The sequence below is a fragment of the Pogona vitticeps genome, chromosome 9, assembly GCF_051106095.1.
Source record: "Pogona vitticeps strain Pit_001003342236 chromosome 9, PviZW2.1, whole genome shotgun sequence".
NCBI lineage: Eukaryota > Metazoa > Chordata > Lepidosauria > Squamata > Agamidae > Pogona > Pogona vitticeps.
This window is the reverse complement of record NC_135791.1, coordinates 28,029,375-28,051,539: the sequence shown is the minus strand read 5'-3', so window position 1 is coordinate 28,051,539 and position 22,165 is coordinate 28,029,375. Positions and strand designations below refer to the sequence as shown.

At 46.1% G+C, this 22,165-nt stretch overlaps 2 protein-coding genes across 8 annotated transcripts in view; both read right to left on the bottom strand.

Moving 5' to 3' along the window:
* The window catches only part of OVOL3 (ovo like zinc finger 3), a 10,239-nt gene extending 6,910 nt beyond the window's left edge, over window positions 1-3,329 (bottom strand). For both annotated transcript variants that reach the window (XM_020787234.3, XM_020787235.3), the window contains exon 1: window positions 901-3,329. The gene's annotated coding sequence lies outside the window, so the exon portion shown is untranslated. The remainder of the gene's footprint in view (window positions 1-900) is intronic.
* WDR62 (WD repeat domain 62) lies at window positions 36-22,165 on the bottom strand. 6 transcript variants are annotated; one of them, XM_072979658.2, is made up of 30 exons: window positions 21,758-22,165; window positions 21,497-21,588; window positions 20,762-20,824; window positions 19,982-20,039; window positions 19,233-19,403; window positions 18,309-18,443; window positions 17,618-17,800; window positions 17,367-17,527; window positions 16,506-16,680; window positions 16,099-16,236; window positions 15,673-15,839; window positions 14,879-14,970; window positions 14,576-14,701; window positions 13,993-14,060; window positions 13,377-13,498; window positions 12,489-12,564; window positions 12,141-12,252; window positions 11,567-11,630; window positions 11,164-11,286; window positions 10,905-11,038; window positions 9,885-9,937; window positions 8,929-9,135; window positions 7,950-8,089; window positions 7,481-7,617; window positions 6,719-6,868; window positions 6,298-6,424; window positions 6,076-6,211; window positions 5,428-5,494; window positions 5,094-5,179; window positions 36-962 (listed from the first exon to the last, which is right to left on the bottom strand). In XM_072979658.2, the coding sequence occupies exons 1-30, from the start codon at window positions 21,887-21,889 to the stop codon at window positions 933-935; spliced, it is 3,525 nt and encodes a 1,174-aa protein (XP_072835759.2). In that variant the 5' UTR covers window positions 21,890-22,165; the 3' UTR covers window positions 36-932. The 6 variants fall into 6 exon arrangements, with proteins under 6 accessions (XP_072835759.2, XP_072835757.2, XP_072835755.2 ...); XM_072979656.2 differs by lacking the exon at window positions 36-962 and adding an exon at window positions 3,930-4,593 and having other exon boundaries at window positions 16,506-16,677; window positions 21,758-22,136; XM_072979654.2 differs by lacking the exon at window positions 36-962 and adding an exon at window positions 3,930-4,593 and having other exon boundaries at window positions 21,758-22,134.

The following is a 22,165-nucleotide window of genomic DNA, read 5'->3' as shown; positions in this document are numbered from 1 at the left end:
GCTGCCAGCCCTAGAGGGCCACCCCATTACACACCTGCCCCCCCAACACACACACACACACACACACACACACACACACACACACACACACACACACACACACACACACACACACACACACACACACACACACACACACACACACACACACACACACACACACACACACACACACACACACACACACACACACACACACACACACACACACACACACACACACACCCCCTCTGCTGGAGTATTAAGCCAAATCAACCTTACAGCCAAAAGGCTGGTGTAGAAACTTCAAAGAGCAATACTGAAACTTCCACCCACTTTGTTACAAAACTGATGCCACTCTCTAACACACCCACCTTCCAAGAAGACCAAACTCAACTTCTTGTTTGCCGTAGAACAAAATCTAGCTTCTCAGTATGAGATTGAACAGAGATTGTACAGTACGTCACAGCATGCTGGATGCTCTATTTAAAGCAGCAATACTGGATGTCCTGGGGATATGAAGTGTGTGTGTGTGTTTTGAATGGGAAACCTTCCCCCTTTTTTGCATACCCTGTCCTCCTAACTGCAAAGGCAACAAAGGCTCTCCATCCGCAGTACGCAAATCCTTCTGTTGATTACAGAGGAGAGAGAGAGCGCCTAGGCCTGGGACGGTTACCCAGGGAATGAGTCTCTTTGGGAAGGCAGCTGGAGAACTGGGCACCTGCCTGTTCTTCAATGCCTGGGAGTGAAAAAGAAGTTCATCACAACTAGGGGGGCTGCAATGAAGATACTCCTTACATATCACCAAAATAGGAAGTACAAGAAGAAAAATAATTTACAATAAAATGCATATGCTAATTTAATGTACAAAGGCAATGTTAAGGGGTTTTATCATTGAAACAAAATGGCACGACTACTCACCAGAATGGGGAAGACGGTAACTAGACGCCTTGTTAGCATGTCAGGCCAAAAACAAAAGAAAACTAAAAAATAAGGAAGACAATATTGTTGCTGTAACATCTTAAAAGACTAGCTGCTATATTTTGATGTGAGCTTTTGTGGACAAGTCCACTTCCTCAGACAACTGTGTTGGCACAGACTAACATGGCAGCTTCTTCTAAAACTAGATGATTCGTGCATCTGTGGAGTATGCTGTCCAGGAGCTAATAAATGCAGGTGATCAGCAACAAGAGTGGTAGAATATACCAGATGGGCGGGATATAAATCAAACAAATAAATAAATAAATAAACTTTGGAGTCCCGCGATGTTCTTCTTAAAACATCCATTTCTGGATGCTCGTCTGTTGTTAACAATTTTAAGTGTTTCACCAGTAATCTACCCAGGCTTTTCTTTTCTTCTAACTACAGGAACTTTCTTTTAGCATTCTTTTCTGATAATATTTCTGGATTCCACCCACAGTTGTTATGGTTCACTATTCAATGAATTCAGTAGTGCAAATCTTTTATTTACATTATCTTTACATTCTTCAGGAATATTATTCAATTACATTTTGGAACTATGAGTGTTTTAGTATTCTTCAGCTTTACTCAAGTTTTTCACCATAGCAGTATATGGTCTGTACGTAGTGTGGTCTTTCTCTTGATTTTCTAGAGAAAATAGAGGCTTTCCAATGTTTTGCCTGTCTGATTTCTTTTTCTTTTTTCTTTGGCTTTCTGGTGCCCTTCATTGAGTTTACCTGATGCATTAATTTGCAAGAAAACAAGCCGTTGCCTTCCACTTATCAATGACTATCATTATTTTCTTTTTCTCTGTGTGTGATTTATTTCCTTCTGGCCAGTTCCATAAAGGTTTATAGTTTCTTCTTCTTTTGCATCAGTAGTTGAAAATATTGATGAAACTGAGACTTGATTAATCATTACACTGATCATTTTCCAAAATGTCTGAGTTACATTATTTGGTCGAATTTTGCATCATGGCACCTAACTGCGTATGCTATGTCTTGCCTCACTATTACTGCAACATTCTTCTGAGTTTGTCACTTCCAGAATAAAGCACTTTATAATTAGTGTTTGAAAACATCCTGGAGTTTCATCCTCCAGTACTGTCTATTGCTCCATTTTGGATTGGTAGGTTTTGAGATGTAACTATTTGAAATGGCTTAGTTGCTTTTTTTTCTGCAGAGCATTAATGAGAGTGAGCTTGAGTTGCTGCCCTTGTTCATTAAATATTCCTTGTCAGTGTCACCTTCCACTGTTACAGCTGTCCCACAGCTGCTCTTCTAGAACTTCTTCCTCATCATCAAGGGAGCTATCGATTCTCTTTTGCAAAGGCACATTTTATCTATTGAAGAGGGTGTAGGCAGCTTAGGCCGAGCGTTTTGACCATTCCACCTTGGGCAATCTTGTTAGGAATCCAAACTTGAAACAGCAGGTAGCCCCCGGTGGGATTACTTTCAGCTCTCCTGCTATGCCTCCCGAGGCAGCCTGTCTACCTTTAGCAATGTGTAAAGTTCCAAGGCACACAGCACCCTTTGTGAAGTACAGTGGTGAACTGAGTAGCCCTTAGCAGCTCAGGCCAGAAGTGGAGTTTGAACTTATGGCTTTCGGTACCTATGGTTTTAAGGTAATAAGGGAGTGCATAAGATAATTCTTAGTAACCTGCAGTAGCTGCTGTGTCTCTCTGGATGGTTCTATCGCAAGTGCTAAAGCCAGGCGGAACGGCAGCTTCCCTTGCCAGGGGCTGTCCTCTTCTGCAGCTCTTCAGGAAGTGAGACCGGCCATCATGCCCGCAAGAAGCGCTGGGGCAAGAAAGGTTCGGAGGGCTCCAGAGACTCTTGGCTTCTGGCCACGCGGATTAAAAGCAAACAAATCTCTCCTTTCAGACACAGACACATTTCCATGTCTTGCCCAGTGCTCAGATTTGAATAAACGTGTTTCCATGGACAACTTTCTGAGCAGTTTGATTTCATGCAAGTGCTTGTTCTCTTTTGACTAACAAAACATGGTTCAAAGGTCACCTAAGATCTGTCTTTGTACCACAGTGGGGCTGCAATAACATGTTATAGCATTAAATAGGCGTTGAGAAAAGTTAGGGTTTAATTTTAAGTCACTACTTCCAACATTCCCCAGCTTTCATGGTCACTGTCTGGGCTACAAACGTGGCGAAAGGAGCCTCGTGGCGCAATGGTTAAACTGCTGTACTGCAGCCAAAACTGTGCTCACGACCTGGGGTTCAAATCCCAGGTAGCCGGCTCAAGGTTGACTCAGCCTTCTATCCTTCCAAGGTTGGTAAAATGAGTACCCAGCTCGCGGGGGGGGGGGGGGGAATGTGTAGCCTGTATAATTAACGTGTAAACCACCCAGAGAGTGCTTGAAGCGCTATGGGGAGCGTTATATAAGCAGCAGGCTTTGCTTTGCTTTGCTTGTGTTTGGAGTTGCAGCCAGGTACTGTATGTTGAAAACCAGCCGTTTTCAAGATACACTGCCTCTTCCCCACTCCACACGAGATGAGAAAAGGAGGAAACCTCTTTGAGATATAATGATTTTTGTAGCACCTTAAAGATAAAATCCAATTGTTAGTCTGATCTGGTGCAGACTTGCTAAATGAATGGGACTCGTTATATTAATTCTGAGGCCCTCTGATGCAATGGATGTAACTCTAGTTGGACCCTAAAGCAGATTTAGTCCTAAAGAATTTATTTCAGTACAAAGTTACTCAGTCTAGAGATTTAGCTGAACAACTTTGCAACTTCTATAATTAAACCAGTAATTATATTATTATAGCAGTAAGATTTTGTAGTTCTGTAGGTTATAGCAGTTAACATAATTATATATTTAACAGCAGTGTGGGAGCTTCAGAATATTAATTTTGTTAACATTCAGTGTGTTAGAAGACTGTACTGACTTTTTTTACAATCCTCTGTGGTCATTCTTAAAAATTACCCTCCTCCAATGTTTATGTAGAGTAAAATACACACACATACAAATACTTTTTTCAAGACAGGAAGCAAAATTTAATTATTTTTCTGAAACCACCTCCAAAGGAATAAACATTTTAAAGTTAACGTTGCAAAATAGTATTTCAACCCAAACAAACAAACAAAAGTCCTGTGGGAGACATCAGAACAACCCAAGTGAACTTCTGCTCTTTCCTTGCTACAAAGAATGTTTCTCACAGGAGGACACTTCAGAAAACTACCGACATTCAGATTTGTAGGTGTGTGCTTGTAAATGTTAAAAACGAAAAAATGCTAGAAGTAAAATCCCCCTGGGTTGTGTCCTAAGAATAGCCAACTCCTCAGGAGTTAAACAAAACTAAGTCTTTTGTTTTGCTCAGCAGTGCAATGAAAACGGGCACCGGGAGATGTGGTCACTACTCAAGGCAGTTCAAGCAATGGCTGTTCTGTTTCCTTCATCCAGCCTCTTCTGGACCATATTTAGCAATGACTCAGAGTAGTGTCTTAGAAGAGATTGGGTCTCACCGTCTTGGAGGCACTTGAGCCAAGGGGACAAGCTGTCTGTGGCTGCAGCCACGTCAGTGTTAATCTTTATGGCTCTGGAGTCCAGTTCACTTCTCATCCAACAGAAAGTACTAACCATCTTGCTCTTTATATGGAGCTCCTCCTCACTCTTTGAGTCACTGCAGAAAGCCACCTATATAGCAAAGTATGAAAGCTTTCATGCCCAGATGTCCACAGCCATTCTAGTGTTACCACTCTGCCCACACCTAGGTAGTAGTAAGTAATAAAGAAGGCCAATGCGTCCTGCCCTCCAGTGCCATCAAAAAAGACAGAGCAACTGATGGGGTGTAGGAAGAGTTGTCTTCAACCAACTGGTCTGAAGGCCCGTGCCCTCAGAAACGCCTACCGGGGGCAAAAAGAGGAAACATTTGGATTGGAAGAGCCAGATGAAGGCTTTTACTGAAACCTTTATCAAGTAGTGACCAACAGTTCATTTTGTTTCCACTAATAGCTATTTTTGCTTTTTATTTCTTTTAATACCCATACCTTATGGCTGTAGGGTTTTGAATCTTTGTTGTTGTTTAGTCGTGTCCGACTCTTCATGACCCCATGGACTAGAGCACGCCAGGCCCTCCTGTCTTCCACTGCCTCCCGGAGTTGGGTTAAATTCATGTTGGTCATGTTGAATCTTACCTTATCATAAAGCTGCAATGTCTCTTGAAAGCTGTTGCAGAGAGACTGCAGGTTCACTTCAAAGGTTTTGACAAGATCCTGCATTTCTAAGAACAGAAAGAAAGGAGTTTAAAAATCTATCTCTGTGGTCTTACCAGAGATTAGGAAGGAAGATCTAACAAAGGAGAAAATAACCTATTGCATTATGTCTGTCAAAAAAGGGGGCCAAAATCCCTACATACTTTCAGAGGAGTGAGCATTTCTAGCATGGGCCGATTTGCAGCACTGGACATTTAATGCAAAGGAAAATGTTTGACACTACCCTGAAATGTCATCATCTAGTCAAGCCTCTTACCTGAAATGGTGTATGTTTTTGCATTGTGCTTGTCCTTCAACTCGGAGCGACTTTCTGCTGAAGGTCTCTAAAACCAGTTATTTTACAAGACATTAGAAATCAAAGCACAAAGGTTCTGCTTAAAGTTTTCACTTTACTGAAGATATTTAAAACAATTTTCAGTTCCTTTCTTACTCATACATACCCACTCTTCTTGTGTATCAGTTCCGAAATAAAGCGGGTGAAGCACAAAATGTCTCATGACTTCCACAGCTAATTATCTGTCCCAGAACTCTCTCATGGCAGACATAAGTCAGGAGCTGAACTCATTTACACTTGTCACCCAGGGGAGCCCCTTTCACCGTGAAGTTTCACAGAGACCTTATGGAAAATTGCAACATAGCCTTTGCATACAAAGCTGTCCTACATCAAAGCAGATCCTTGGTCTGCTCACAAGTGTGGCAGGTAGAGAGAGAGAGAGAGAGACAGACTACTTGCAGTTAGATGCTTGGACCCACTCGGCTGCAAAAGTACAGAGGTGATTGGGACAGTTTGGAAACGTTTAATTTTTTAGTCTATAACTCCCAGGACCTATGGCCAACAGGGCTGCTACCAATCATAAACCAGCAGATTGCAACTGCTCATTCACCACTTGGAAGATCAACGTGCCTCTGGTTTCTTGAGCTGACTGGAGAGTAGATTATCCTCCTTAACCAACTGTGCCGCCGTCGCTGTAGCGGTAGCAGCCGCCACCATCGCCACCTCTGCCTGCTGATGGGCCCTTGGCAAAAATGCAGAAGCAAACCTGTACAAAAGGAGCACAACCTCAGCAGTGCAAATTTGCAAAGCACATTTCATCACTGAAGGACAGACAAAACAGAATTGGCCGACCTGCTATTTCTCTGACAGCGAGAGAGGAATCTGGCAGAAATGCTCAGGCGAGGGTTCAGAAACAAAGTGCTTTCTTCATCCTCATCTCCAGGGCACTTCAGATCCTTTATGCAACCATCAAATCTTTCTGCAGTTGAAGGTGAAAGAGAACACAAATGAACTTTCTCTTAAAGTTGAAATAGAAAGGCTCTCTCTCCCAGGACAAGGGAGACAGGATCAGTCCCTGAACGAAGAATTGGCTCGCCAGCAGGTTGTGTTCACTCAGGGATTACAAAGAGGAGTTTTGGAAACATTCCTTGACCATCCTTGTGTAATGAGCCTCATTTGTTGGGGGCAGAGTTGGTGTGCTGGGGGGGGGGAAGCGCAGGTGAAAGGGAGCTAGCCTGACAGCTGTGTGCTGCTTCCCACTTCCTCACATCACCTTCAGGTAGGGCAGCACCCAAGGTCTCAAAATGATGCTTGAGGAATTTTTCTTGCTCAGGAGTTCTTGGCAAAGAGTTGCTCGGCCGGAAGGTCTCATCGAGCTCCGTCATTTCTGCTTCTGTTTCTGAAACAAAAGGCTCTTGTTCTGCTGGCAGATTGTATAAAGCCAAGGAACAAAAAACAAAAATGAATAAGCACACTAGTAAACGGAGGCGGAAACACAAAGGATCATTTTGGGTGCTGGAAGAATCAGGTTCTGAGTTCGATTCCCACCGGAACTACCAAGGGACCCACCCTCTTCTTTACTTTCCTCCCTGCCAGCCTATGTGAAAGTTGTTTAAGGAAATAGCGTCTTATAAAGCTCCCTTCCTAAAGCCTGCACCTTCTCCCTCTCTCCGCATGGGACCATTTTTAGGGGGATTATAACAACTCAACCAACAGATATTTCTCTTGGCCCCTGGCTTCCCCTTTCTTGATTTCTGGAAGTTGGAAGGAGGAAGAGTGGGTGCAGTTATCACCCTCTAGTCTCTTCTCTGACATTGTAGACAGACTACCCTTGGAACATCCTCTGTGAGGAATCAAGGGCCAGGTCTTCATGGTTTCCTGGCTGCTGGTGAAGTGGGCAGAGACTGAAAGGCAAACAGCCTCCTGAGAAGCCAAACTCCTTCTGCCATTCCAGTGCTAAAGAAACCATATAGATATATGTGCGGCAGGAGGGATTTGGGGCATCATGACAAGGACCCATCTTTTAGAAGCTGACCTTCCTGCTGGTGACCAGAAGCAGATGCCTCCGGATCCATGGAAGCACCTGAACACATTTGATCTATCAACTTCTCTTTCGCATCTTCAGTGTCCTTTCCATAAACTGGTTGAAGAGGCAACTCCTCTACATGTCCCCTATAAAATCAACAGACAATCAGTGCTTCTTGAAAAAAAGGATTCCATGATCAGTTCAAGGTATTTTGGAGTAAAAGAGAGGAGGGCTCAGTAGTACAAGAGAGGTAAGAGGGTTAACGCTATGACTGCTGCAATCAAATCTAAAACAGAAAAACAGGAGAAAGAAACTGGTCCTCTGCAGAAGGGGCTCCCTGCGGATTGGGCCCCTCGCCTGTCCTGCAGTTTGGTCCAAAACATGCTACTCGGCAGTGAGGCCGCCCAGGTTAAACAGAACCTCCTTCCTGGTAAGCATGCTTAGGGTGACCCCCTCTGGGCATTCAGCAAAAACTAACCTCTCTTTTTGAGATGAGTCACAGCTGTGCTGCATGCCATACCCATGCTCCGTGGTGTCAAGCTCGCGAGCCACTTCATCTTCAGAAGACAGACTGGGTTGTTTGAAGTCTTCTATTATGTTGCTAGGGGAGCTCTCAGTCTGCAGAATGAAAGAAGAGATGCAGTCACCTTCTGTAGAAAGTGCAATGGCTATAGATCCATGGATTTTACACCCTTTGCCCTCAGATGTTAAGGAGAAGATGGAAGATGCCGAGCAAATGACCACATGCCCTAGGCAAGTAGTCAGTGCACATAAAAATGTTAAGCCAAAGGTGGCAAATGATGGCCTCTTCTTACAGGTGGCCCCCAGTGTGGCCTTGCGAGTCCTCAGTCCAATTGCAATAGACTTCTATAAATGATCTGTCTAGTCTTCGGCCTTCTAGATGGTAAGGCAAAAACAGAAGGAGCAGGGAGGGGCAAGCAAGAACAAGGAGAAAGAAAGGCGGCCACTGACGATGTACAGCACTGTTCCACAGCCAAGATGCAACTCCTAACAAATGAGACCTGAGGGAAAGGGGTTGTTCTCTATGGGGGAAAATGGGCTCCTACATGCCCAAGCCGCTCCCTCCACTTCCCATAGCTCTGCTGGGGACAGGTGAGGCTGCTTCAAAGCTGCTACAAACAAGGCAGGCTTATTCTGAACCGGTGGCCCATCAGTCTGTGAAATCACATCCATGCAGCCCACAGCCATTCCACCTTCTTTGGAAACCACCTTCTCCACAGCTGGCGCCCTGTTCCCTAATCCCTGAAGCTTCTCGGTAGGAAAGGGATGCTCCCTATGCTCAAAAGACACGCAGTGAAGGTGTTCAAGAGAGATCTCTCCCATGGACACCAGTCACCAGGCTCCTCCCTCGGCTTCTGTTCCTTGACTCCAAGGCAGGAGGCACCGCCACAGCACTCGCAAAGCAGAGCTCCTTCTAGGGAGCAAACATTCGTTACCTCCAAGAGCAGCTGGTCCAGAGCCTTTGGTTCCAGCTCAATGTCATCCATGCTCTCATTTTTAATGGGAGTGAAGTAATTGAGATCTGCAGGCAGGATGGTTTTAATTGGCTCTTTGTCAGCACGTTCAGCCCATCGCCCTTGTGGCTGATAACTTGCCCTGGAGTTAATGAGGGATGTACCGTCCGAACTGTCTGCCTCCCCAAGCTAGACAAAGAGAGAGCAAGAGAGGAAAAGTTTAGAGGATGTAGTTTTTTATACCACCAATTCAGTGTTGACTGCAGGTCTGTTTTGTAAGACAAACAGCCAAGACTTCAGCCACAGACACACACCCTCTGTGCCTCAAGATTTGCTCACATGATGTTTCCACTGGACCCCTAATGGCAGCAGGAGTCCAATTTTTATTACTATTGTTCTTGTTGTTAAACTAATATTTAGTAACTGCTAGCAATAAATAATGCATTTGTCATTGTAGTTGATGCTGCTGCTGCTGCTAGACTGAAAAGAGCCAGTCTCTCTGCTCTCGCTCTCAAAAATCATTCTTCGCATCCAAGCGAAACTTACACTCCACGGTCCCACATACGCACAATGCACCAAAAGGGATAACTGTTAACTGCAGGGTTGTTGCTTCCATGTCTGGCTTTTAGGAGGACCAGTTCCTGCTGTCTGCCCAAATTCTGGCTGGCCACAAAAGGGAGCCACAATTAGCCCCAGCCGGGTTCAGCCATGGCATCAGGTGTTACAGGAAGGCCAGCAGGGGGTGGGGTAGAAAGCACAATCTGTAGAAACCCGAGGGAGGGGGACACAGGATCTGTACCCCACCCCATGGCTTAACTATGGGGAAGCAAATGAAAGAACGTGACTGTGGGACAGACAGACAGACAGACAGATCTAACTCAAACTCCTTGATGACACCCGTGCATGAAATGGCTCTCCATTCTGAACAAGTCACTTACCAGCCTCTTTGCCCACATTGGCAGTTTGCCGTTGGTGAGGACACAAGAAGGAGCTGTGGAGCAGCAAGACAAAACACACACACACACACGTATGAGGGTAAAACTGAGGAAGCGGCAGCAGGGTTAAACATTTCATTTGGGAAGGCAACCGACTTCAAGCAGAAACATAGATTTGTTGTGCTCAAGGCAAAGAAAAATGTGCTGAAGCAAAGCCTCACTTGCCAAGTCCCACAAATAAAAAAATCAAGCAGGACTAGAAATCCTGACAGAAAAGCTGGCCTGGAGGGATCACGGACTCCAACCCCATACCTGGCAGCTGGCCACCCAGCTTCTACGGAAAAAAAGCCTTCAAGGAAAGAGACTCCCTCCCTCCCTCCCTTCTGAGCCAGGCCATTCCACCACTAAAGAGCAGTGCTTACTCTCTTCTTCTGGGAGCTCCTCATAAAGTTCAGTCAGCATTTCATTTTCTGTCATATGAACACCTTGGTTTGGAAACGACTCTCTGGAGCCACAGAAAACAAGCTTGCTCCTTCCCCCCGCATGCAGTTGCCCTTCAGGTGTTTCAAGATGACTATCCTTTCTCCTCTCAAACCTTCCCAGGCTAAACATAAACAACTTGTTGGCTTTCTGGGCACCTTTCAGCTTCTCAAGATCCTTGTTAAACTGCCCACTGGGTGCTATTACTTTCTTTGATCAGGACACTGTATGTCCGTACTGCTTTTTTTTTTTTTTGCTGCTACATCATGATTTTAAACCTCCAGCAAAACATAAATTCTGAAATTTTCTCATTTACGTCACCCAACGACTTCCCCATCAAACAGAATTTCACAGGGGTGGATGCGGGGAGTCCAGTCCCAGAACACAAGCAGATCAAATGGATGTTGTCACGTCCACTCCTCTGGCTGCCTTTGAGCAGGGCCGAGGTTCTGATGGTTTCAGGTTCCTATCCAAACGGAACCCCGTCTCCAGCTCTCTATCATGCACCCTGGCTGCCTGGAGAAGGGTTGGGTCCCTTCATACCTGGATCAAAGTCCCCTCTTGTGGGAGTCTGAAGAGATGGTTCTTCCGCCTCCTCTTCCTCTGTGTCGTAATCCGCCACATGTTGGCTGCTACCGAGGTTGCTCCCGCGAGACACAGCAATGTAAGTCTCCTGCCTGAAGAAGAAGGTGACAGATCCATGAGCCCCTTCCTTCATCAGCAGTGGCAGAACAACCCCAGTGTTTCCAGCAGGAGGGGAACGCATCCCGCTGAGAACACACAGCTGAGCGGCTTTCAGTACCTGACTAGAGGGGCCCAGGTGCCTCCTCTGGCTCTCCTTTGCTCTTCGACTTGATCTAGTTCTACCAAATGCTGCTTCATGTACGAAGTAAGTTCAGGACTAAGGTGCCATATGAAGATACAGCTGAAGAGAAGGAAAAGCAAAATTTCAAGATGTAACCCTCCAAGCCTTTGGTAGTGGGGTTCAGAAAGAGCAGGGAGGCCAAGAGGTGGAGGATCAGCCCCCCTCCAACACTATCAGATCTCCAATGCCTTGGATGGCCTATCAGGAACCACCAGAGACTCTCCTCCTATAAGGCTTGCATAGCACCAAACGTACACTAAACTATGCCTTCCCATTATGTGCCTGCAATTTCTCAAAGTTTAGAATCACACAAATCAAGTTGATAGTTCCTGTTTCCCACCTGTCTCCTGAAACCGTGATCAAGCGCTTGCAGTCAAAGGTGAACTTCATCCCTGTAATGACTTCTGCAATATAAGGAATAATAATGTGATACACATTGATTTCCATTGATCTGCCATTCTGCATTCCAGCTCCAAAGGGCCCCGGCCAAAACAGGCAATGGGAGAAGGACAATGGGAGTCTAGCAACACCTCGAGGTTCCTTGCCCTGAATCAGAATCCGAGAGCTAGAAACCATGGTTGCCCCTTGACCATATGGAGTGGCCAAGAATTTCCAGGCTCAAGAGTCAGACCCCTGACCCATTGGTCCCAAGGTCACCCACGGTGACTGGCAGGCATGGATGCTCTCCAGGGTTTTAGGCAGGCTGCTCTCCGCCCCCTTCCTGGAGACCTCTAGTATTCCTCGGGGGTTTCCCGCCCAAGCACTCAATGAAGCCCGATCCTGCTTCAGTTCTGAAATCAGATCAGGATGTTCCAGGTGGCATGGTAGTAGTGAGAATATGCAGGATGTGGCCACGTGAGGAAAAGTTAGGCTTCTTTAGAAGGAGCTACAAAAAGCTGCAACCTTAAACAAACCTGAGTGTCCAAACATTTTGGCCACAAACTCTCCAGAACGGAAGTCGATAACGGAAATGCTCTTGTCAGAACAACTAGTCGCCAGGAACGTCCCCGAAGGATCCAACTGGACCTGCACAGGGAGTGTCAAACAGGAGTCCTGACTTTCTTGGAAGCACTTCCCGATTTAAAAAGCCCAATGGTTTCATGGCGCTGTTCTCTACTCTCAGAAAGGTCATTCACTGCGTTGGTCAGTATCCCCTAGTCAGCCTTCCGGGAGGACCCAGCCTCTCTTGGGAGACACGAAGCCACATTCCAGAGGACAGGTGTTCAACGGTGGGCAAACCATCCCCTTCTTCAAGAGATTACCTTCAGAAGCGACCCCTCATCGCCTTGCGAGCCTCTGTAGCACCACTGCTGCTTCCCACTGACTGTGCTGTAGACCCTGGAAGGAGGTGGAGAGGTTACAAGGCGCATGTGCTGCCTCCTGGATAACAGAGCGTCAAGAGCTGCCCTCTGCGGCACAATGTCTTACGCCATGCGTTGGCATGGAGCCGGCCCAACCTTTGGGGCATACAAGCCCTGCAAAGAAACCTGTTTGCTTGGCAGGCATGTGCCATGCAGCCTCTGGGGAGAATGAATCCCATATATTCCATTGCAGGCTTGTTCAGGGGATGGTGCTAAGAGATACAGTCATGTCCTCGTTGGAGTATGTTCACAGAGCAAGCCCATACTTGTCATCTTCCTAACTGGTGGAAGCCCTTGTACGGAGGCGCCACACCAGATAAACTGCTGCCATGACATGTGCTCTGCCAAACAGGGCGGAGCCTGGGCAAGGCAGGGCAGGTGTGTGAGACACAGACTCTACACAGAGGCTGGGAGGACACCTGCCCTTCATGGCTGAGCAGGTGGAGGACGTGGCAAAAGCACTGCTGCCCCAGGGCCTTTCTCCTGGTTTCTGCCACCCTAGTTTCGGTGTTCTTCAGTACAGAGAATGACTGGATCGATCTGATAATCGAGCAAAGAGAATGGATGGAAGGAACACTGCAAAAACCAAGGGAACAGAGGAAAGAAAATGCAAGGGGAGCAGAAAGAGAAAGAAGTATGGAAAGGTTTGTTCTATTCCTCCCCCCTTTCCTTTAAAAAAAAAAGGACAAGTTTTGGCAGAAGATTTGAAATGTTCTAGTCCCAAGGGATACGCAGGTGTCTGCAGATATGGTCTGCTGCTGGCGTTGTGAGGGTGGTGGGACAGTTTACCTGACGTTCCTGTCCTGGCAGGCTACAGCAACATACTTTTGGGTTATGTCAATGTCCATGTCATACAAGGTTGTTTTCTCAGCAACATGGTGTGTTCTGATGAAATTAATTCCATCCGCAACCTGGAGAAGGAAACCAACCCAACAACGCTGACTAACGACTAAAGGAATTTTGTTCCAGCTACATCAGCTGCAGAGAACAGGGCCGTATTCTAGGCAAAATGAAACTGTAAAACATTATACTCCAGAGGCAGGAGAGGAACAGGGCCATTTTCTAGTTAGCAGCTGATTAAGGAAGACATGCTTCTCAAGATCACCCGAGAATGCAGGGTGAGAAGCCCAGAAGCGGACCAGGGATCCACTGAGGCTATGCTCCTTCTTCCACAGGGGCCACCCAGAGGCATTTGAGGAGCCCACAGGCCAGGGACAAATGGAAGCAGCCCATCCACGCTACTGCTCCTCACCAGCTGGCGTTTGGTGTGATAAGAAGACTCCACATTACTATGGGTTAGGATGACCCTCCACAAATATATCTAAACCCTTCTGAAAATCAACTTAAATCTAGCAGTCATCATGGCGTTCTTGAATGGCACATTCTGCAAGTGAATTCTAAGAACCTTTTGTGCAGTGCGAAAATAGATGCTTTTGTCGGCTCCACAGCTAATCATCTCAATGTCTCTGTTTCCTGCAAAGGGGGAGGGGGGGATAAACAAACAAGATGGTGAGGAAAAATGAAGCCTTCTAGAAAAACCACTAGTGTTGCCTAATTTTTAAATGATTATTGAAATTTAAACACGCCCCATCTTGTTGCTCTCCAGATGTATAGGATTAAAACTCCCATCACACTCAGCATGATAGGAAAGTTGAAATATCAGATACTTACATTCAAATCCTTAAAGTACTATTTTAAAAAAATGACTCACAATGTCTCCTGAGCAAACCAATTGGAGCTATGCAAGAACACAAAAAATGGATATGTATTTCACTCTCCAGCTGAAACTCAATGATTTAAAATGACTTGAAGGATACTTTCTGACCCTACTGCTGTTAAGCACCACCCATAATTTGATGTTGTCATCATTTAAAGGGAGAGGGGCAGGGAGCTGAGCCTCCCGAGATTTTAAAAAAAGATTTATAGAAGAATATGTAGATAAGGCATAAGCCCTGGCGACTAAATACAACCTGCTTCTGACAACTTACCAGTGAATTTCACAGCAGTTATGGCTGAGGAGTGATCATCCAATGTCTGTTCTAGTTTATAATTTTCCCCCACATTTAGCACGTGGATCAACCTGTCCCGGCTTGCTGAGGCCAGCAGAGCCATCCCTATAGACAGCAGAAAGAACTACGTTGACTTCACCGGTGTAAAGCAACCTCACAACAGAGGAATTTTCCTCATTCCAGCAACCAGCAGTTAAGAGAAAGAAAAGGAGGCAGGGAGAGAAAAAGACAAGAGACACATGTGTTAAAGTGGACTCCCCACCGGAGGATTTGGATACGTACCAGTTTGCGGCTTTGAATATTCTAAGCAGAGCACTTCCGAATCATGGGCCTCAACTTTCATCACTTCCTCCATAAATTTTAGACTGTGTATCCTGTAGAATAAACACATGATTTAATTGCTCTAAAAGTCGTGTTCTTTAAACACAGGGCTGTGAAGCTGGCATTTATTCAGAAGACATCTGAAGAACAAGACAGACTGCAATGCATAAGTTGCTCAGTTATAGCTTTTGCTGCTTGGAGCAACATTTAACCTCACGGCAATCTTGCCCTCTGTAATCTTAATCCTTCACCTCTAGGATACAAACTAAAAGTTGTTAAAGGATGTGGACAGGCTGATTTCCATTTCTCTCCTGCTTTGTCAAGAACACAACTCTCCTCCCACAGTGGAAATTCACAGGCTATTTTTTTCATTAATTTCTTACATTATCTCATTTATGCCTCTCATGCAGGGGGAAGCAATGAGTGGCTAGCCCCATTGCCCTTCCAAAGAGGAAGGCACCTCATCTCTCAAGTTCCCTGTTAAAAAGATTAAGGCAACAAATGTCAACATCCTTTTATTATTCCGTCACCCAAGCTGCTCAGAGGATATCATGAGCAGTCCTGAACACAAGATCAAGTCAAAAGGAGGCTGGTTCTCCAATTTGTGGTAGAAACAGACATTCAAATCACACGTGAAGACAAAATTCCATTTGAAGATTTCATGCCCCAAAGGTTTGCAAACCACAAGCTGAGGGCAGAATTATATTAATTACTAACAAAACATGATAGAACGAGAAGGACAGCCAATGATCCACCTCAAATTTCCAGCTCTGTCACCAGAAGCCAAGTGCTGGCCATCGGGGCTAATTCGCATCACACGGACACCAGATTTCACATCAAGGCAGCTAGCACTTTCAGGCACATTTGTTGAATCCTGCAAATGCTGAGTGTTCTGTTCCACATACACAATCTTGAACAAGTTCTTTAAAAAGAAAAAAACCAACAACATATAGTCTGCTGAATGAAAAAAAGAACCATCAAAAGGACAGCAAAGTGTACCCCTCATACCAGGTTCTCGGGGAGCCAGTCCAGCACACCCCCAACCAGCTACAATGATTAGCAAGCCTTCCAGCCCTTGAAACGTACTTAATTTACACACTCACTAGTGTAAGCTAACTGCAAGCATCAACTTGGCATCACAGCAAGTGTAGGTCTGCCTCTTAACAAGATAGGAGTCTTACATTACTGTAGACATTATCCTGAGGATACGTTTGTGTGCCATTTTCCAAGTTCCAGAAACGTACAGTATTGTCTGATGAACATGTGAGAAAAGATCCAGGGGGCAAACAGCTTTGGGGGTTTTCAAACTCAGGATAAACCTATGCACACAAAAGAAATAGAAAAGTCAAGAGACAATCCCCAGAAGATACAATGCACCTCCTTTCTTGCAAACATTTGCTGAGGATGAGCCATTTCCTTGGCAACAGAATAAAAAGGGGCCTCAAGGGCTCAGTTTCAACTGCAAGGGAGAAACGTTCCAGAACAGGAACAGTCATCCTCCTAGGCAGGAGGACTGGGGATGAAGGATGCCCAGGTGCAACCCAAGGAATGGGGAAAGGCCTTCTCCAAGATAAGTGTCCCCCCTCACCTCAATATTCCACACAAATGAGCTGTGGAAGAGGTCGGACCATACTTTCCCAACTTGACTGGTGTTCTTCACATCCCAGATGTACACACTGTGATCCTTGTACACACAGGAGAGCCAATGACGGCTGGAATCAAAGGTCAAGGCAAGAGTGTCCGGGTATGTGGCATCTACTCTTCTTGAAGACATGACAGAGAGAAAAAGGTTACTCCTGATTACCCAGCATGTTTTAAAGCCCAGGTTTTGAGCTTCTATGCAGACGTTTACAGCCAAGGAAGCTACAAAGGACTTGAGCAAGGAGTAGCATGAAAAAAAGAGTCAGGCTAGAGTAAACACAGTACAATGCGGGGGGGGGGGGGGCTGAAATGTCTAGACCTCCACAAGCATCTTGGCGGAATCTCCTTCGCCTTTGCTCTCAGCCAGCTTTGTCCAGCCACATGACCACACGTCCAAAAGAGAAGGAGAGGGAACCTTTCTGCTCCTAGTAGAGAGATCCCTCCGTGGGTTTGACTGGCTAATTACCTGTCAGCCATCCGCAGCATCACTATGGACACTATCAGCTGACTCTCCTTCTCAGGATGTTAAACTGCAAACCCACAGCAAAGCAACTGTTTGTCTACTTTGTTGCACGAGGGCAGGGATGGATCTGTGGTCCTAACAGTGCCAGGCAACATTGCCAGGCATCAGTGGCGCTTCAAGACAATACAAATGGGAACCAGTGGCTCCCAGCAAGCCCTCCTACAGAGTTCATAGGCAGGCTGTGCCCCCCTCCCACTCCATCACAGCACCAGCCTCCTGTGCAACCTTGTGCCTGCTCGCTTCCCACCCAATCTCCGCCACCAGCTGTCGCTCAGAGCTTTGTACCTCTGCGTTTCTTCTGCAGCCAGGTCGATGCCCAGATAGTGTGGCTTTGGCAAGTCCGAGAGATAATGCAAGTTGTGTGCGCAGAACACGCGCACGGTTCCATTAGCACACCCGCAGAAAATAAATTCTTCACTAACACAAATGCAGTTGGCTAGAGACACCTAAGAGGAAGAAATGGACAAATGTGCAGCTGGACCTCCAAAGGGGCGGATATTTTCTGTACCAGAAACAAAGAGTGGCTTCGACCTTACCTTCAGGTCAATCCATTTTTCCAGCACACGCTTCTCATTAAATTGGCACAGGAGCCCGGAATAAGAAATGCAGAAGGTGCTGCCTGCCATTTTGCCCTGCCCACAGGCCACACCACAGAAGATATTGTTGTGAAGCTCCCCAAGGAGTCCAGAGCGCCCAACCAGTGGAACTGTCTCTTTAATCTGTAACAAATACTCGTTCACGCCCCAGGATTAAGGCAGTTGCAAATTAAAAAGATATTGCAGTCTAATGACAGATTGCTCCCCAAGACCAGAATGTGCAAAGAAAGTGCTCTGTAGCCCCAGGCAACAGACTTACATTCCACTTCTTTCAACAGAAAACTACTAAGAAAGCAGTTGTATTTACTTCTTCAAATATCAGAAGAGTATATAAGAAGAGTCCGTTAGATTTCTGTCTTCATATTGCCATTACAATATAGCACACAGCGTATAACTATATTTGTGTATACATAATTGTTTGTATATTTAATGGGAAGAATTTGTTAACTCTCAGAATTTTTTTAATATTTCCCCCACTCTGAGCTCAAAAAGTCTTCTGGCAGACAAAAGAAAAATGAATAAATAACAGAAGGTTTAAGAATGACCCTGCAGCCAGGTAATTTAACAGAAACAAGAAATGCTGAGAAGTTCAATGATTTTGTTTTCAGCAATCGGACACAAAGAGACTTACCTTAACTTCTCGGGATACATCCAAGAACCAGAACTTCACATGGCGGTGGCCGACAGTAACAAAGTAGCTGTCCTCGGAAAAGGCCAGGGCGATCACCTTGCAGGACACTTTGTTAGAGGCCATCAGCGAGTCCTTCTGCCAAAAAAGACCCACCACACAATTCTGTCAAAGCTACAGGAGGCGTAATTAAAGAACCACGTGTCCTCTACCATGTTCCTCGTGTTCCTTTTTTGTAATTCCTGCTCCCAGAATTCCTCCATCAGAGTGGCTTATGGGTTGTGTTGGCTGAGGGATTCTAGAGCTGCACACCCTAAACAATAAGTCTTCTGCCATCTCAGAATTACCATCTGGCATGCATGGACTGCAGCTTGTGCCAGGGAAGCTTGTGCCAAATGAAAGCGCTTAGTCTTTAAGGTGCTACAAGACCATGTCGTCCCGTTTCACCCCCCCCCCCCCCGCCGAAGGGGCAGTTTGCATTCCTCCTTTGAATTCACTTCAACCAGACCTAGTAGAGATATGTCAGGAACAGTCGAGATTTTTATTTAGTTTTTTTTCTGCATTACCCATAAGCCTGAAGAAGTGTATGTTATTCTCTACAGCTTGCTGTTGGGTTGACTTTTAGTGGTCTAATAAAGGTATCCCCTGCTCTTGCACAAGACTCTTTGTTGTTCTGGGGCAATAGACTAAACAACACCCTTAGTAGTTTGAAAGGTAACTCTCCCAGACTCTACTGGAAGGGCATACATTCAAGCCCAGACAACGTCTTCAGTTCTTATTATCTGTTCTCCTGTGGCAAAATGTGTACCTTCCAGGTTTTGTGCATCTTGTACTAGAAGGGTAGTGTATTTGTTTACACAATGCTCTTGCCCTTGGGTGGTGCAGAGGTGATTATCACCCCATGGACCCCATAGCACAGTTTCTTACCTTCCAGTCCCACACGTTAACTACCATGTCATGTGGATATCCCACTGATACAAGGTACTTCATATTGGGAGAGAAGGCCACACAGGCTACACCATGTTTATGGCCATGGAGCTCCGAAACCTGAACCTTCTCTTCGACATCCCAGACACGGACTGCTGGCTGGTGCCCGTTCTGCCGGAGAAAAACCAAAAACAGTGCTTGGTACAGGGATTAACTTGTGCTCAGGGCTAGCTCAGGGACTGCTCGGAAAAACAATCACTGCACTATTTGCTACCTATAACTAGCTGGTAGGTTATTTTATGACGAGAAGGAACTTCCAGCTCTCTTTAAGATCTAGGAATGCCCTTTATTAAAAAACAAAAAACAAAATTAGCCATGACACACATCTCAAATGTTTTGCATATGGCCCTTGCTAATTTTCATGCAGATTTTTTACAGTGGGCTCAGAGAAGAGGAAATCCCTTTCAAATGTGAGGGAAGTACAAAGAAAACACCATAAAGCTCAACTAATTCTCCGGACATAGGCAACAGGGCCACTTCCAATACCAGCTTTTGCAGTAATCATTCCTGGCTGGGAGGTCCAATGTGACAGTGGCAAGGCAGACCCTCTTGTTCTAGACAGTGCCACAAACTATAGATAACAAACATGGACTTGGGATGATTTATTGGCTTCTTACATCCAGAGGCAAACAAGCTGTTAATATTCTTTCTACTGTTCACTTGATCCACCCAAATTTTGAAGAACTCACCTCACCAGTTACAATGTACTTCCCATCAGAGGAGAAAGCCAGACCACTCACAGTTTTCCTAAAAGAAAAGAAAGCATTTCTGTTCTTGATTTTAATAAAAATTAAACCTAAAGGCATAATTGTGTAAATCTGTTGAACTAAACAACACCAATGGTGCCTTAACAACTAAGAGGCCTATGACAATCTCTGATTTGGGGCCATGTGTAAAGGTACAAATATTTGCTATGTAGTCCCATTCTTACTTCAGAGGAAGTGGATTTGTCCACACACGTTTACATTAAGATACATCAGCTACTCTTTAAGGTACCACAACGTTTTTGTCTTCTTTATGTTTTATTTTTCTTTTGTTTTTGCAGGAAAACAAAGGTCAGCATAGACTCACACGGCTACCTCTTCTAAGAGGCTTATTGTTAGAAAATCCTGGCAAAGGCCACTGCCAACGTCTTCTGACCCCTAAAACGACATAATTTCCCTCTGACAAATGAAGCCTTAGTTTGTGAAAGCTTTTGACATAATTAAACTTCAAACATGCCCGTAGTACTGAAAAATCATCTCTGTGTATGTGTGCTGATAATTAACCAGTTTCTTGCCTCTAACAAACCATTTCATTACTTTAAATCAATAGGTTGAATGGCTGAACGCCACAATGTTCTGGTATTGGGCAATTCAGTACCCATTACCTGCTATTATACTTGGATAAAAATCCTTACAAATTTCAACTTTACAGAATGCAACGTTCATGCTATCGTAAACTACGCGGAACCTAATAAAAACATTTACCTAGAAGTATTAAAGATATGTCTTTGTATATTAGTCCGAGGATTGAAAATCACAACCACACATCTGGAAATAAAGATAGAAACATTTATTGAAATGAGATTATGGAGAGTTGAGGGCTAACTATTGCACTCTAGAAAAATAGTTCCTACGTAAGCAAATACTGAAATATGGAAGCTGTTGAGTATTCTTGCCATGTATTTCCTATGACTGCTGTGTTCAGATGCATCATTAAACCACAGTGGAATAAGCTTGGATAAACCTTGACTACATGTGCTTGCCCCCCAACTCCTGTCACAACAGTTCCAGTTTAAGGCTGCTCGTTGTACTGTACATTCTGACTAAATAAGGGCAAACTACGGTTAGTTCTAATTACCATTTGTTCAAACAAGACAACTTGTGGGGGGGGGGGGACTTTCCTTTGAGGCCACACAGGGAGCCATGGCAGCCGGCCTGAAGTATCCCTGTGCTCCTCACGGTGCTTTAACCTTACTTAAAAAAATATATAAACTTAAAAGTCTTAACTGCCATGTTTAAGAAGATCCCCACCCACCACCTTCCTTTTTGTATGGTAAGACACTGTTTATCGGTTGTGGCGGTGGTGGGTGTTTCCCCCCCCCCCCCGCTGGGCCTTTGGTGACTCCGTTTTCTTTTCCAGTCCCGCTCCCCGGCCCCGGCCCGTCAGCTCCTCCCGAGGAGGCCTCCCGTTCCCAAGAGCGGAGCCTTTCTTTTTTTTACCCGGCAGGGTAGGCGATCCGCCCGGTCTTCGGGTCAGAAGCGAGGCCGCTGCTGCTCTGCGTCGTGACTCCGAGCACTTTCTCGAGGACAACCTGCCCCAAAAGAAGGAGAAGAGCAGGGGAGCCGTGGAGGAGCCTGGCGGCCGAGTGGCGTGGCTCCCAGGGCCTTCCCTTCTGGGAGGGAGGGAGGGAAGGAGCGACCGGAGCCGCCGCCGCCGCCGCCGCCCCCTCGCTCACCGCCTTTCCCCCCCCCCTCGCTCACCGCCTCCTCGGCCCCGTCCGGGTGTTTGGAGCGTCGCCTCAGGCTGAGGAGCGGCGGAGAGTCCGCGCCGGAGCCCGCCGCCCGGAAGGAGAGGCCGAGGCCGCCGCCGCCGCCGCCGCCGCCGCCCGCCATCTCCCGAAGCGGCTTCCCGAAGCAGCGCGCCGGTTGGAGCCCGGCAACCGTCCTGAACTGCGCGCGGAAAGCGGCCCCTGCCTTGCCATTGGGGTCCTGCCACGTCAATCACCGCCCGGCGTGGCCAGTGAGAGCGAGGCCCACCCTCCCGGCGGCCTCGCGCCCGCTCACCGCTGCGTCCCTCCCGTAGTCAGCCAATGAAAAAAGGCCGCCGTCTCCCCTTCCCCGCCTTTCAGGGGAGGAGGGAGGGCCTGGCTCCGAAGGCTCCTCCCCCTT